The 15,380-nt window shown below is 40.6% G+C and overlaps 2 protein-coding genes across 5 annotated transcripts in view; one reads left to right on the forward strand and one right to left on the reverse strand.

Annotated features, from left to right (window-relative positions):
- Window positions 1-6,546, forward strand: part of PPM1E (protein phosphatase, Mg2+/Mn2+ dependent 1E) — a 71,919-nt gene extending 65,373 nt beyond the window's left edge. The window contains exons 4-7 of the mRNA XM_068909307.1: window positions 443-631; window positions 1,920-2,063; window positions 2,369-2,462; window positions 2,726-6,546. Coding sequence (XP_068765408.1) covers window positions 443-631; window positions 1,920-2,063; window positions 2,369-2,462; window positions 2,726-3,798 — 1,500 coding nt within the window. The 3' untranslated portion in view covers window positions 3,799-6,546. The remainder of the gene's footprint in view (window positions 1-442; window positions 632-1,919; window positions 2,064-2,368; window positions 2,463-2,725) is intronic.
- A 656-nt stretch (window positions 6,547-7,202) lies between these two features.
- TRIM37 (tripartite motif containing 37) overlaps window positions 7,203-15,380 on the reverse strand; it is a 32,684-nt gene continuing 24,506 nt past the window's right edge. For all 4 annotated transcript variants that reach the window (XM_068909303.1, XM_068909306.1, XM_068909304.1 and 1 more), the window contains 6 exons: window positions 14,253-14,381; window positions 13,369-13,555; window positions 12,554-12,672; window positions 10,775-10,927; window positions 10,073-10,157; window positions 7,203-9,622 (listed from right to left, as the gene is read on the reverse strand). In XM_068909303.1, the coding sequence (XP_068765404.1) occupies window positions 9,619-9,622; window positions 10,073-10,157; window positions 10,775-10,927; window positions 12,554-12,672; window positions 13,369-13,555; window positions 14,253-14,381 (677 nt within the window). In that variant the 3' untranslated portion in view covers window positions 7,203-9,618. The remainder of the gene's footprint in view (window positions 9,623-10,072; window positions 10,158-10,774; window positions 10,928-12,553; window positions 12,673-13,368; window positions 13,556-14,252; window positions 14,382-15,380) is intronic.

Below are 15,380 nucleotides of genomic sequence, written 5' to 3' on the forward strand. Positions count from 1 at the left end.
CTTCACAACTGTGACGTCAAACTGTATTGGATGTCCTTCTCTTTCTGCATGATTTTTGCAGTCACAAACACTCCTGCGCAGTTTGATGGGAATGGCACTTCCTATTTGAGCTGAGTAATGGAATTGTAACAAATAGGACATAAGGATTATTGAGAGCGCTACACGGATGATTCTTGCAGGGCGTCTTTTGTAGTTTGCAGGTGGAGTTCATCAGCAGTAAGGTGAGAATTTGAGTGCACATCTCCCATTGATGCAAGTGAAGATGGTCTGAGTAGTTTGTTTCTCTAGTGGAGATTCTGCTTCTAAGCGCAGTTTAATGCTACCTGGTAAAAATCCACAGAGGACACCAGAAATCTCAAGTTCAACTTTTTAAGGATGATCCAATTAACTGCTTATATTGCTTTGTCCTTTAGTTGTTTTCTCAATGTGTTTCCTTTGACAGGACCAAGAAGAGCAAGCTTATTTTGCAGTATTTGATGGTCATGGCGGAGTGGACGCTGCCATCTATGCCTCCATCCATCTCCATGTGAACTTGGTCCATCAGGAGATGTTTCAGCATGACCCAGCAGAGGCGCTGTGCCGAGCCTTCCGGGTGACAGACGAGCGCTTCGTCCAGAAGGCAGCCAGAGAGGTGAATGAGTTATCTGGGAAAGAAGGGAAGTGGGCTTGACTCTGAAAGTATTAATTTAAAAATTCTGTTCATGAAAAAATAGAAATTGAGTGAACTTCATGCTATAGAGAGACACAGATCAAGGTTCCAACACATCAGGCTATCAGAACATGTCTTTGATCTGACAGAAATAATTAGAGTTCACTCTGATTTTCAGTCTGGTTCAACCACACACCTAGCTTCCTCAAACACTGAAGGCATGTTTTCTGCTGCCGTGGATAGATTTGGCAGTGAGAGTCCTAGTTTTACCCTTGGACCTCAGTGCAGGGGGGCAGTAGGGCACCAAACAAGGCAAGGTCTCATCAGTCTGAGGAGCTCAAAAGCTCCTCAATCAGATGGAGATCAGGGACCCAGAAAAGTGGTGCAAGGCACTCCTTACTCCCAGAAACACGTACTGAAGACAAAAATGTTGATGACTGAAAAAACACTTAATAGAATACGTGACAGCAGTAAATTGATTGTGGTATGCTGGACTAATGGAGGTGTGTAGCACCCAGCACTGTTGGGATAACAACCTTCTTGGTGTGTACATTAGCAAGGATGCACTAAGTGCCGTGCTGACTACAGGCCAGGGGTCAGTCTGGAGCCATCCCTGCACAGTTCACAGCGCAGGTGCCCACTGATGGACTTGGTTAACGTTCCATGAAATGTCAGCCTGGCACTTCTTGCAGCATCTGATTCATTTAGAAGGAGAGGGTTGATGATGCTACTATTCTTATGTTCACGTGCTAACTAGGTTTAGTCCTTGTTTTCTTTTTTCTTTTTTTTTTCCCCTCTCTATAACATAAATCTTTTTAAGCTCCAGAAAGCAAGAGTAAATGGCTAACTGCCTCTTAGGCCTCCTAAACCTATGCAAGGGCTGAGCAAGTGTCGGCAACTCAAGATGCTTACAAATAAATCTCCCACCAAGATCGTTAACGCTTATGCATTTTTATCAACAAATAGGACACAGGTATAGAAAATCAATTAAAACAGTAGTACAACAGTTCACTAGCAGAGCCCAGCATCTGAAAATGCGATCCCAAGTCAGGGGAAATTACAGGACAAAATCAACGACTTGTATTTAGTGAGGTTAGCTTTGAGGGGCTGTTACTGAACAGTTTTAAGAAAAATGCTGCCTGTCTGTCTCCTGGAACAGCCTGCGTATTCGAATGTCAGCATGTTCTGACCTTGAGTTAAGTAGGGAAATGCTTTGGACCAGTTATTTGCTTATTTAAAACTGTAGGTGTTTTCCTTCTCCCCCATCCAGAGTCTGCGTTGTGGAACCACTGGGGTGGTGACTTTCATCCGAGGAAATATGTTACATGTGGCTTGGCTTGGGGATTCCCAGGTTATGCTTGTGAGGAGAGGCCAAGCTGTGGAACTGATGAAACCCCACAAACCAGATAGAGAGGTGAGAATGGCCTGTTTTAAATACACTCGGGTAGTGTTTACCATCAGCTTTATACGGGGTTCTTGGACATTGAGTGCTGCCTTGCCCATGTCTCTTGGAGTGGCTGAGCATGCTCTGGCTACTCTGGTTGGTTCAGATCTAAGTATGAATTTGTGTGCAAATGTTTTGTTCTCATTTGATGGGGCTTGCAAGCTCCATGATGCTGTGTCTGTGAAAATACCAAATATTTTATTTTAAGTGTTCGGAGTGTCATGGCGGCACTAAACATTCTGTCCAAACAACTCTTGTGTTGCCTTGCTGTTCAGGATGAGAAGAAGCGCATTGAGGCACTTGGTGGCTGTGTGGTCTGGTTTGGAGCCTGGAGGGTGAATGGGAGCCTGTCGGTCTCCAGAGCTATCGGTAAGAGTGGATTTTAATTCCTTTCTCACCCTTGTTTTTCCTTTTAATTGAAACCTTCACTTTCTACTGATCAAAATTTGAAATACAGCTGAAGATGGAACTGTGAACAATGACCTCTATCTTTTTGCTACAGTTTGAGGGGCTGCTCCAAATAATTTACTTACTTTGGGGAAGAGGCTCCATGCTGTATTAACAAAAGGGCTCCCAGATGCTGCAACCGCAAACCCAAAGCCTTGTATATCTCTCTGTTCTGTTTTTCCCAGGGGATGCTGAGCACAAGCCATATATCTGTGGGGATGCAGACTCTGCCTCCACTGTACTAGATGGCTCTGAAGACTACCTCATTTTAGCCTGTGATGGCTTCTATGACACAGTCAATCCCGATGAGGCAGTGAAAGTGGTGGCTGACCATTTAAAGGAGAACAATGGGGACAGCAGCATGGTAGCACATAAATTAGTGGCATCTGCTCGGGATGCTGGTTCCAGCGACAACATTACTGTCATTGTGGTATTTCTCAGGGACATGAATGCAGCAGTCAATGTTAGTGAGGAATCGGACTGGACAGAGAATTCTTTTCAAGGTGGGCAAGAAGACGGTGGGGAAGATAAGGAAAACCACGGAGACTGCAAACGACCGTGGCCCCAACACCAGTGCTCAGCACCTGCAGATCTAGGGTATGAAGGACGAGTGGATTCCTTTACTGATAGAACTAGCTTAAGTATAGGGTCCAGTATTAACCTGTTTGATGATCAAGGCTATTTAGACCTGACAAACACAGAAACAATTGAACCTAAGAGTGCCAAATATTTGCCACCAATTCAAGTGTTTAGTCCTGGCATACCAAAGAGTGAGAATTTGATTAATGGTTTAACAGTGAAGAACAAATCACCGGAGAGCACCACATCATCAGTCTATGGACAAAGTGACCCCAGGGAGTACAACACTCTTCCTAGTTTGGGTTCTGCAAGGCAAAACATCTACAGGGTGGAGGGCTTCTCCCCCGTCTTTTTGGGGCTGGAAGATGAACAGTTCAAATCCTTGGGGAAACGAGCTTCTGCATTCTCTCACTTGCGTTTCTGTAACGGGAAGAGGCGAAGAGGAGCCAGGTTCAAACCAAAGTTTCACACGCCGCTCTTGGCTCATGAGCCTTCCCGTATAGAAGGATCAAGTCTGTCCTTCCCTGTCCGAGGCCGCAGTAACACGAGGTTGTTGGTAAGACGCTCCCTGTGGTGGAGGCTGGCTAGTCATAAAGCTTACAGTGAGAGCATGTTTTTGATGCAAATACAAAGTAATTGTATACCAGACTCATCCCTTCATCAATGCTGTAAAATGTAACTGTCTCCCTTGTGTTCCCCCTTAGATACCTAAAACAGACATTCCCAAAATAAAACTGGCATCATCAGAAAGTGAAAAAGGGTGGGCATTTCAGAACTGCGTGTATTACAATCCTCTGCAAAGCTCAATTCATGTGTAAATAGATCTAGGAATTAACAAATGTAGTTGTTTCAATCTCAATAAAATGTGCTGGTGGTGCCACCCTAAGCAATGCCACAGCCACCCAACCACCTGCACACATAAGTATCTAGTCACATTCACTAGTGAAAGCTGACTAGTTGTTCACGTGAATAGACACCATTAGGGACCGTCTTTAAAAATGCAGGAAGTTGAATCTGCCTGAGTCTATGGAGCAATATCTAAAGAAAGATTCTGTTTTAGAACTGCCAAATTTTTTAGAGTGGGGGGAAGTTTCCATAGAAGTCCAGGTTGTGGTTTTTTTGTTTTGTTTTACTTTCAATTTATTTCAGGCTAATACTAAGATGAATTAGAAAATTACATCCACTTTGCAGGTAAAAGACTAAAAGCCATACAGGATTTTACCAGGTAACTTAGGAACGGACAAACTAAGCTCCTGTTACTCTGTTCTCAGACTCTGATTGAGGTACATACTCATAATTTACTTATTTTTTCATGTAACATAAAACGTGGAATATGAAGAAAACTTTTTTGTAGTTTAAAAAAAAAATTCCTATGGCTAGAGGTGCAGTGTACAGGGATTTCGTATCTCTCTGGTGCTTTTAGTGGCATTTTTCTTGTTTGTCAGTTTAAAAAAAACTGTTTTCAGTTAGTTTTAATCTAACATGATTGTGCTTAATGCTTTGAGCCAACCTCTTTCCACCGTAACTTCATCTCAGGTCTTTAAAGAAACCAAGTCTGTGGAGATGTTCAGTACACTACTACTGTCACTCAGCCAGTTAAACCAGAGAACTGCTTGCTAGGAATAATGAGCAATTTGTTTTAGGTGAGGATTTTTAGGTGGCAAAAGTGTAATTTAATATAAAGTCGTAGTGTCAAGGAAGGTAAGATGCTGCCTCTGTAGTAGCATTATTGCTGCAAGTTGGTATGTTCTAGAATGTCTAAAAATGGATGCAAGGCTGCTAGAGCAATCCAAAGTGAATGGGAATGCCATGGATGCAGACGAGTAGGAGATGTGCTTGGGGTTTAGTGGAGATGGTAAAATTCACTGACAATCCAGAGCTCTGCTTCAGTTAAACTTGTATTCATAAAGAAAAGTGAGGAATGTCAGCTGCCCTGTATTTTGACAAGCAGAGTGGTATTTAACAAACAAAACCAGGCACACACAGTACCTGCCAGCTTTTCCCCGCCTTTGAGGTGATGTTAACTTCTTAAAGGAGCAGTAAATTAGGACATAAGTAAGCAGACTATTCCCATCAGATGACAGACCAGTCAGCTCCACTAAATACACATCCTGTTACTAATATTTGTTACAATAAGGCATTTGGAAGAGTATGAATAAGATAATTCTTCACAGGCATTTATTGTACCATTCATATCATTTTAGCAGTAACCATTTATTATCAGTATTAGTATGTAGCTAGAATTTGCAAGTATTTTAAGTAGTCAGAAGATTATTCAACATGAGTGATGGCAAGCTTTGAATTCTGCCAATTTCTGCTTCTTCTAATCTTTGATGCACTATTTTAAAAGCAATTTGATGAACAGCAAAAGGCTTTGTGAGTAACCAGGAGTTGAAATGTGGCTTTAGATTCCTTTGATCTTTTTGAGACCTTTTTTTTTTTTTTTTTTAATCTTTTGGGATCATTGGCTCTTACCTGTCATCTTATTAAGCCTTAGCTGTTGTCAACACTCTCTTTAGATGCAGCATATGTTCCAAGCCAGATTTACTAAGGAAATTTGAGGAATCATGAAACAATAAAATATGCAACTATGGGGCATCTCTGTGGTGCCTTTATTTTAAATTATTCACAGTAATAATGATGCATTGAAAGTCCATCTTCTAGTTGACAGTCATGCTTCTGAAAGAAAGGTGGTGTAAGTGCAATTCTTTGTATGAGTAAATAAGAATGAAAAATGTGATGGATGATAAACTTTTTCCCAGTCTGCAGGAGTAGTTGAAGAGCACTGGACTGCATGTATGTGTGCTGCTTTGGGAAGGATATAGCTTTTTAGGTGTGGATTCATAAATGATAATTCTGCTGCTCATAACATTTATCTTGCTAGGAGAAAAATTTACCATCGTAGTTCCAGTGTGGTCAGGTAAAATATTGTATAGATAGCAAGTGTTCATTTCTTCACTAAATGCATATTTATAGAGTAGATAGGAACCATTTGTAAGGTAAGTAAGTCCTTTAAAAGTTCTATACTATTAAAAGTAGTGGTTATTGGTCTGATATATGCTGCTCTTGATTCTACACACTAGACAAAAAAGCAGTGCTTTGTGAAATGCAGTGTTTTCTCTTAATGCCACTGGTGATAGGAAGTAGTTCTCTTCAGTTCAAAATCCTGTGCCCTTATTTGCTGCTTGCTAACGTAAGCAATAATACCCCCTCTGATGGTATCTAAATGTTCTGTATCTTGTACTTTGATTGTCTATCTGGTGACAATGTAAAAATACTAGGCTAATATAAAAGTATCTAATTGTATTTATTAATTGTTGATACTGAGATTCAGTCTGTGACCTGTGTTTTGTATTTTTATTGTGTATCTTAGTGGTGGTGAAATTTGTATAACAAATATTTCCAATAAAGAGCTGAAGTATCCCTTTTTCAAGTTAACACAATCTGCATCAGTTTCAGTTTACATGTTAAACGTGTTTGCAGAACTAGGAGGTAGGTAGTGAAAACTTTTTTTTTTTTTTAATTGTGTTGGTTTTGAGAAATGGACTTCAGGCTGTTTGTCTGAAGCTGCTCAAAACTTGCTTTTAAGCTATTCACTGTGAGTAGTAGAGGGATTCATTCAATCCCCACTCTAATAGTTTCCTGTGTACACTTTTTAAATGTGCAACTCTGAGGAATGTCTGCCTTGCAGAGAGCAGTATAGCACCAGACCAGGGAGCTGTTAACCCATTTCGATTTGCACTAAAGGTGGGTGGAAACGCATGTATATACACATTTTCTTTACCTACAAGTGCCATCAATTAATTGTCCTTGCAAGTTAAAAATCATTCAGTATTTAATTTAGATTGCATTGTAACACTGAAGGACAATGCCTAAGCAGACTTTAACTTATGCCACATTTATAGTGGCACATTGTCATAGAAACTCCACCTGGTTTTTGGAACACTGTGTGTCAGTGAGAAATGCATTGTCCTACGGGCAGAGAGGACGAGGCATAAAGAGTTCCGCGGTTATAGACATGACTGCTGTAGTTCAGGTCCACTATCTTTTCACTAAACACACCCTACCCTGGCAATGTTCTGCTTTTAAAAAAAAAAAAAAAAAAAAAAAAAAAAGAGAGAAAGATTGATCTAAATTAGTGGCTGTTTTAGCACAATTTATTCACTCAGCACTAGTCACACAGACAAAGCCATTGAAGGGGGGATACTGCAGCTTTGTTCATGCCTATAATTTAGGGCAATCTTTCTTTAATTCATATCCTCTTTGCAACAGGAACAAAACTTTCTACCCTTGTATCATGTGCAATAAGTAATAACGAAGCATAACGCAACCTCTGACTTAAATGTTCACGTCCTTTTCCCGTCACTGTTAATCAGATGGTCGCACTATACTTGCCAGCATTAAAACTAAAGAAAGAAAACTCCCACCTATGAGGTTTTAGTACAACTCTTGTATGTCATAATTGCATTTTGTTAGGCTGTTGTGTAGAATACAGGAGAGGAAAAAGAAAGATATTTTGAAACAAGAATAGCAAAAGTTGGCTGAGATGATCCTGAGTACTTCTACTCCGAAATGAGTACTTCTGTGGATAGCCAGGTGCGTTGTCGGTTGCTACACTGGGTGCTCCTGTTAAAATATCTGTGTTATCTTGTTCACGAAACTAATGTTCTTTATGAAGTGAATAAATTAAGCTAATCACTTAACAGTATTGGGACTCTTCCATTTGCAACCTCGTTCTACAGTTCACCTATGACTTCAGTTATAATCATGTATTAGTCATCCATATTTTATTTATGAAAGCTGTTTATACAGAAAAACTGTTGAAGTTTTACCAATATCTTAATAAAAACAGTAATTTAAAACATTTCAGATGTTGGTTGCTATCATTTTTAGCTTATAAATAACCAGAATATCTGTATTAAGTGTCTTTACTGTGGTGAAAGCAGATTTCCTCTGCTTGAGATAGAACAGAAAAGATGACTCTTTGGCATGGAGTTGTAAGATACCGGTGTACTTGCTGGTAACTTCTTCAGTATAGCTGGGGGAATAAAAAGGCCCACTGCAGCCCTTTATGATCTACTTTACAGTCAGAAAAGGAACTTGCTGCTATGGCTTCGTCAGTTTAGGACCAGTTTCAGTGTAAATTAGTTATGTAAATTAGGCTTCCAAGCCTGTTTACCTACAGCTTGTTTAACAAAAATTGCAGTGTATAATTTCTTCATAAGGCAAGCAAAGTATGATGTTACCTGCTCTTCTTGTCGCTGCAAAGGTCAGACACTAAACCCAGAGTAGGAAATGTGGCTAATTAAAATAATTTCCTTCAGCTTAGGCCTCAGATTAAGAGTAAAGCAGCTGCAAGCACCAAAGAGGCAGGTCTCTGATTACTGCTAATTGAGCTGTGTATAATAATCAACATGCAGTCCTGTAAAACAGTAAACACTATCAGTATTCAGTACCATAGTGTGCAGCTTGCCATAAACTGTCCTCAGTACTCATCAGTTGGAACAATTTGTGTGCAAGCCAGATTAGACTTGCATCTTATTCCTTTAGGCCAAGAAATACAGAAATATTTGTCACATAAAGAACCAATTTACAGGTAGAAGTTGGGGATCCTATCTGAATGCACACTAAGGCAATGTATGTCTGGCAGGAGAAAACTCTTCTCATAAGCAGCCAGGCATTACAGCAATTTAGCACTAAAGACTGATCAAGCTTGTAGTAGCGTATTACTTACCCAAACAGGCATTCTCTAGCATGTTACTCATTTACACATGAATGTCTCAAGTTTTACACCAGCTTTCACCATACATTTTATTAACAAAGTGCAAACAGTTTTAAACTATGAGTTGTACAGCACTTACTTACACTGTGGAACATTCATACAAAAATGAACTTCTTAAGTACAGTCAGCTGAGACAAGGACAACTATCAGTTACACTTATTCATGCTTTTTCAATAACCAGCTATTCAGCTTTCATCATAGCTTCACAAGTAGTTTAGCAGCTCAAAACACAATGCACAGTGGCAAAAAGTTTGGCAATGTGTGCAGTTGGTCCATGTTACAGACTGAGAAAAACAACTTTCATGCCAATTACTTTACCCCAACTTTCAAATCATTGTATCTGTGGGATTCAGCAGTCTTACACAATCAGCTCATAGCATTAAAAAGGAGGACATTCACACGTTCTCTGCTATTCTCATGACATAATAAGACAAACATCTTGAAATAGGGCTGCAGCACCTTTTGGACATTTTTTCAGAGCATGTGCCTCTGAATCTGGCAGAGCCAGCAGGAATGCAGCCTTTACTATAAGGCTTTCAAAGGTCACTTTGCCCTAGTAACAGGTTTAAGATGACTGTAGCAGTACTGCACAATGGTCCTTGACAGAATGGAGCGTGCATGCAACCAAAAACAGCGGCCTTGGACTAAGCTCCAACGAACAATGTGCCTCTTCCCAGGAACACAAGCCGGCCAGTCTTCAGGCACCAAGCCAGTTCTCTATCTGGTCCAAAGAAAGTCAGCTTTCATTGAAAACTCTCACAGTAGGACAGTTTTATGACTTCAAGCAGATATAAACCCTAACATTTAAAATTTTAGGCCAGCTAAAGCCAATCAGGAGTTTTCTATTAACGATTACACGAACATGCAAGCCTCATCCAGCCTTTCTTCAGCAATGTGTAATTTCTAGAAGTGCCTTAAAAATTCAGAAAATTCACTGGTCTTGAAGATGCACATTAGCCACAAAGTAGTAGACCAGGCACTCACCTGTCTCTGCCACAAGTCACCTGGTGGCAGATTGCTGCCAATTAGACTGTACAAACATCTATCTGTCTACTCTCAGTACGGTAAATGGTTCCTTTAATACCTTCAACTCAAGGAGCAGTAAAGGAAATTTGCGTCTCTGGGGTTACAGTCATCTCAGAAGCTAGCTAAGACAAACATTTAAAATTACCTGGTGCTGTCTTCTCCAGTAACAAAGCTGAGATCATCAGAACCTGCTTGATCGCCCTCTGGAAATACTGCGCACCGCTCTAAGGCTGAAAAAACAAACAAAAAACCCAATAATCTTTACCAGGTGAACCTCCAAAACGGAGCAAGTTTGAGTTGTTAGGCCATCCTGCTGACGCAGCGTGGGACAGTTATTCAGGCCAAAAGTTAACTTCATCAAACATCAGCTGTCACCTTGTCTCACCAAGTTTTTAACTTGATCAGAAGGTTAAACCTTTTCAAATGAAACGTTAAATGAGTTTTTAAAATTAAACTGAAGTGCTCAAAGCACATTCCTGTCAATTAAGATGCAAGTTCATTTCTAAGGCAGTGGTTACCTCCCTAAAGTTAGCCTACTTACAGTGCAGATTCTGGTACACAGGGAGTTCCAATTCAGAAGAACAAGAGCTATGGGTTTTCCAACATCTCCTCTGGGAGACTATCCTAAACTGACTTCTCAAGGCTAGAAAGCGTTCCCTCTCGTGTTTTGATCTACTTTTAATCAGAAACCCAAGAGAACAGTTCCAAAGCTCATTGGCTCTTGGTTGAGTTTTAATATCCGTATAGCATCACTAGTAATCTTGGCCTTGGCAATAGTCTATATTCATGAGAGCAATGAGGCAAGCCTGAAGCGTTTGGAGAGATGTGCTCACACAGTCAATTCTACCTTCACTTGAGGACTGGACAGAAAAGGCATGGTTAAACCCCTCTGAGGTGGAGGTGGCATCCTCCTGCTCTTCATTTTCTGTGTCACATTCAATGTCACTATCACTGCTCATTCCTGGTAGGAGATGAAGGACATGCTTCTGACATATCCCAGCTGCAAAAAAAAAAAAAACCCAAAACAACAACACAAAACAAAAAAACATAGAGCAAAAACTTGTGGCAGCGAGTCCGGTGTAGCTCAAGTGTTCAACTTTTTCCACACTTAAGAGTTACCAATATCAATTACCAAAAGCTGGCAGGAGAACAAGAGAGAAAGAGCACATTCAGAGCTAAATGTATTTACCAAAGCACTAAGGAATTTGACAGAACATTCAGTCTAATTTTGCTATGCAGCTTAGCTCAAGAGAAGTAGTTCCAACTACGCTGAGTGTGAACTTGGGAATCTGCAGATTCTTCCTGTTTCAGCTACACTCCTCGGCCAGCCACTCAGCCTACCTCTACAAGTAGGGCAGAAAAAGTTAAAGGAGTGCTTGTGAAATGGATGATGTGACCCTTTAAGCAGATGTACTTACCAGATCCTTCAAGCTGCAATTTTCTGTTAAGTCTTATACTTAAAACAGAACTTGCTTTTCCTACAAGTAATTATAGCTGCAGTGAATCAAGGTAGCTTCTTTTGCTTTGTCAGAACTCAAGTATGCATTGACACCAGTCAAAAATTCACCCATTTGTAGTTCTGTGAGTGACTGAAGGGATTTGCTCTGTTCTTTTATTTTCCTAAAAGGTGACAGTCATTGCCGAAAGAAAGCAAGTGGCTAAGTGAGATGCCAACTCTACTACAGTTTTTCTTCCCTGAAAGGAAAATAATTGTAATATTTGTTTCCTGGGTTTTTTAACAATGAAGTATTTTAGTTTTTAAAACACTTTCCTATTAGACACTCTGCTCTAACAGGAGAGCTGCAGGAGCACATCACGATCACGCTGCAGTGACTAAGAGCAGAAATTCAGTTTTGTCACTGAGAGACCTTCTGTAAATGCCAACTCCTACACAATATTGCACACTGCAGATAGAGATGGATGCTGGCACCTTAATATAGGCTTTGCGCCACAATTCAGTCATTGAAATTCAAATTAGTGCAGGGGTGGAAGGCAGGAGAGTTTTAGCAAGATAAGAAAAACTCTTCTACGTGGACTTTCAAAAAGAAAAGGAATAATATTTTTTTCCAGCCTGCAAAGGATGCAGGAAGGGAGGGGGGGAAGTTTTCTCCAAGTCTCTAAGGAAAGTGGCTTACATACCACAAAACCTGATGCAAGAGAGACAGTAGAGAGATTCTAGTGCAGGAGTGGAGGTAGTTACCACTGCAGTTTGTCCCTGAAGGCAGAAGGCTTAAGAAAAGCCAAGGTCACTGACTATTATTTTAATTAGATAATTTATTATTTTTAATGCCACACTACTGAACAGTAAAGCAAAGATGTGAAGTCTTATCAGAGGCAGAAAAAGCAACTAGCAGTCCAAAGAAAGAGATGGCCTCCTACAACATTATCTGCTAGGTCTTCAGATTCCTACTATACCATAACATCACTATTTCTCCACAGATATCAGTGGGACAGAGAGCTTGCCTCCTCATTATACTACAGCTGCTAAGCGCTACAACAAAGTTCAACAGCCACGGAAACAATTTTTTTTCCCCCCTTCCCCTCCAAGCTATTTCCATTACAGAAAGGGATGATCATAGCCTGAAGTGCTGTAAACTGCATTTACCATGTACAATGTTTTATTTACCTTCTTCTGCCGCAGCTGAAGCACCTTCAGAAAGCATGCCCTGTAGTTCACCAGTTTCCAAGTTGTTCTCCAGATCAGCTGACTGCGTTTCTTCTGTATGACGTCCTTTAGAATTTGATCTTAAAAAATTTAGGAGACATACAGAAAGGCTTATTAGCGATGTGGCTTTAATACAGTTATGGAGATGACTCCTTCTAGTGCAATATCTAATTTCACTCATTTTAAGCCTCTTGCATGTCCATTTAAAATCCAACTGTTATTAATTTAGAAAAAAAATTAAGATCTTCAAAAATAAGCCTGGAAAAGTTTATGATGATTATTTTTCAAAGATGGTGAGTCTTGCTCATTCGGGGGGGGGGAGGGGGGGGAAGCCACGAGAACTCCATTTCTCGTTAGCTGCCTCTTGGCTAAACTATTTCAAAGTCATTATGAAATGAATGAAAAGTGGAGCCACAGTGAAAAATACTCTCTTAAGGAGGAAATCAAGAGTCATAACCTTTTTTTAAGAGGATATTTTGAAAGGAATAGCAGCAAAACAGGCAAAGGCTGCCTTTCAAATCAAAGTGGCAAACTATATCCACCGCTGATCAAACAAACAAACACACACACACCATAAAGGACTCATAACCTAGCTATAAAGCCAAAAATTGATATCCAGAAGGAACAGCAACCAAATAAACTTCAAAGTCATTCCTCTTCCTTGCTGCAAGCACCTGGCTTTAGTAGCTTCGTTATTTTCTTTCTAGATCAAGGGAACCAGGAGAGGAGAGAGGGAGAACAAAAAAGCCAAACCAAAACACCCTCCAAATCCTTACCCCAGTGCTCCAGCTTTTCTGGTCTTCTCTAGAGCAGCTAAGCCATTTAAGCCAGAAGTTCCCATATCAGAATCCAAACCTTCACAAGGTCTTTCCTCGGGCTTCGGCAGTGCTTCAGAAACATTACTGCCAGTCAGGGGCCTAGGAGAGTTATGTCTGCTGCTCGACTTGGAACTTCCTATGCCACCTGAGAAGATGGGAAGAGCAGCTCAAAGCACATTCAGTTTTATTTTATACACTAAACATCCACTTGTTTTATCACCAGTTAAGTTCCAAGTACATGTATGCACAAGCACACCTGCCCCACCTCACTCTTAAACCCTTACATTAAGTCACTGTCTGAGCAACGTATATCATTTTATATATGCTCCTAAACACACACACAGTCTCAGTAGCATATTGTGACAATTATGACATCCAATAACTTCTCTGAGCACTTAAATTTAGAGGGGCAAAAATACCTAATGCAGGAATTGGTATTAACTTTGCTACCACTCAAGGAAGTGCAGGAAACTCGGGAGCAGCAACACCAAACAATTCTTTTATCACACGTATCGGTTTTCTTGAATTCCCTTTAAGCCAAACCACAATTTAAGCCTGGGTCAGTACACTGTATCTGTCCCTTATACCATAAAGGTAGCTCCTGAAACATCTTTATTAAGAACAGAGGTGACATACAACACATACTTTTATGTTCTACTGGTAAGTCTACTGTGCGGCACTGTTCTACAGCTGATCAGCTATCAACACTCACTATACTTGAGAAAGGTCCCAGTCAAGTTTCAGTGAAACTTCAGTCTGTTGCCAAGTAAAGGACTTCCTGAAAAGCTTTGTGCAGATAGCAAGATGCATCACATCACAGACACAAAAACGACCTTGTTTACCTTCAGAAGTTTGACCATCTCCCTTTGAACGAAGATTACCATCCCCACAGTCCATAGCTCTTCGCAGAGACAGACTACCTGCTGCTCCAGATCGAATAGGTTTAGGTGAATTACTTTTCTTACTTGCAGCTGCAAAAATATTTTAAGATGTGACAAGTGTTCAAACTGCTGCAGCACTTTGTCTTCCTGCTTGTTTTAAGTGAGGTTAAGCTATATGAGCTACTAATTCAGTGTCTAAAAGAGAAAAAGTCTCATTTAACACTAACTCCCAATCCTGCACAAAACTCCGTCCACATCCTTCCCATCAAAGATGCAGGCTAGAGAAAAGGAGCTTAGCTAATAAGGATTGCTGTCAAGATTACACAAGTAATATACGCCTGTCGTACAGTAAGAGATCCTTCAGGAAGCCATCATCCAGATAGCTTCAGCCATAGTTACGCATGGCTTTCAGGCACAAGGTAGGAGACTTTTGAATAACTGTCCACTCGAGCTGACTACACCTCTTCATACGCCAGCATGAAAGTATAAAGGCTAAGGATATTCAAAACCATCCCTCAGCTCTTAAATTCAAAGTCCAATGTAACAGAGAACTTTGAAAAGCAAGGGTGGAAGGCATGAGACTCGCACTGCTTAGAGCTTCCCAAACTAACCATTGACTGAGCAGTGTGGATCCTGCTACCAAAACTCATCTGGATAGAGGAATGGAGAAATGGTAATTGGAATACCAAAACAGTTAAGTTCTGCCGTCACCCCACTCCATAAAGTTGGCAGATCTAGGCTGCCACGTGAGTCAGAAGATAGCTCCTGTTTTACAGGACACCACTATCTGTTCCTCTAGTTCCGGTGCAGACTGAAGAAGCTGCCCAGTGCCTTAGTAACCTTCACAGGATGAGGGATTTATCCACACAACACAAAAACTAGCGCTTCCAATGAAGTGGCTTGATCCTTCCTGGTTTATTGATGGCACCGTTCAAGGCTCCAAATTTTAAACATGCAATTATGTGTCCTCTAAATGTGCATCACCTGAGCAGAAATTCTCTCTGTTTTATAAAGGGGATGAAAAGCAAAGTAGGCCTTTGCTGGAGTTGCAAAAACCTTGTTTTGGAGGTGCATATTGAAGAGGATGCA

Source organism: Struthio camelus, chromosome 16, assembly GCF_040807025.1.
Source record: "Struthio camelus isolate bStrCam1 chromosome 16, bStrCam1.hap1, whole genome shotgun sequence".
NCBI lineage: Eukaryota > Metazoa > Chordata > Aves > Struthioniformes > Struthionidae > Struthio > Struthio camelus.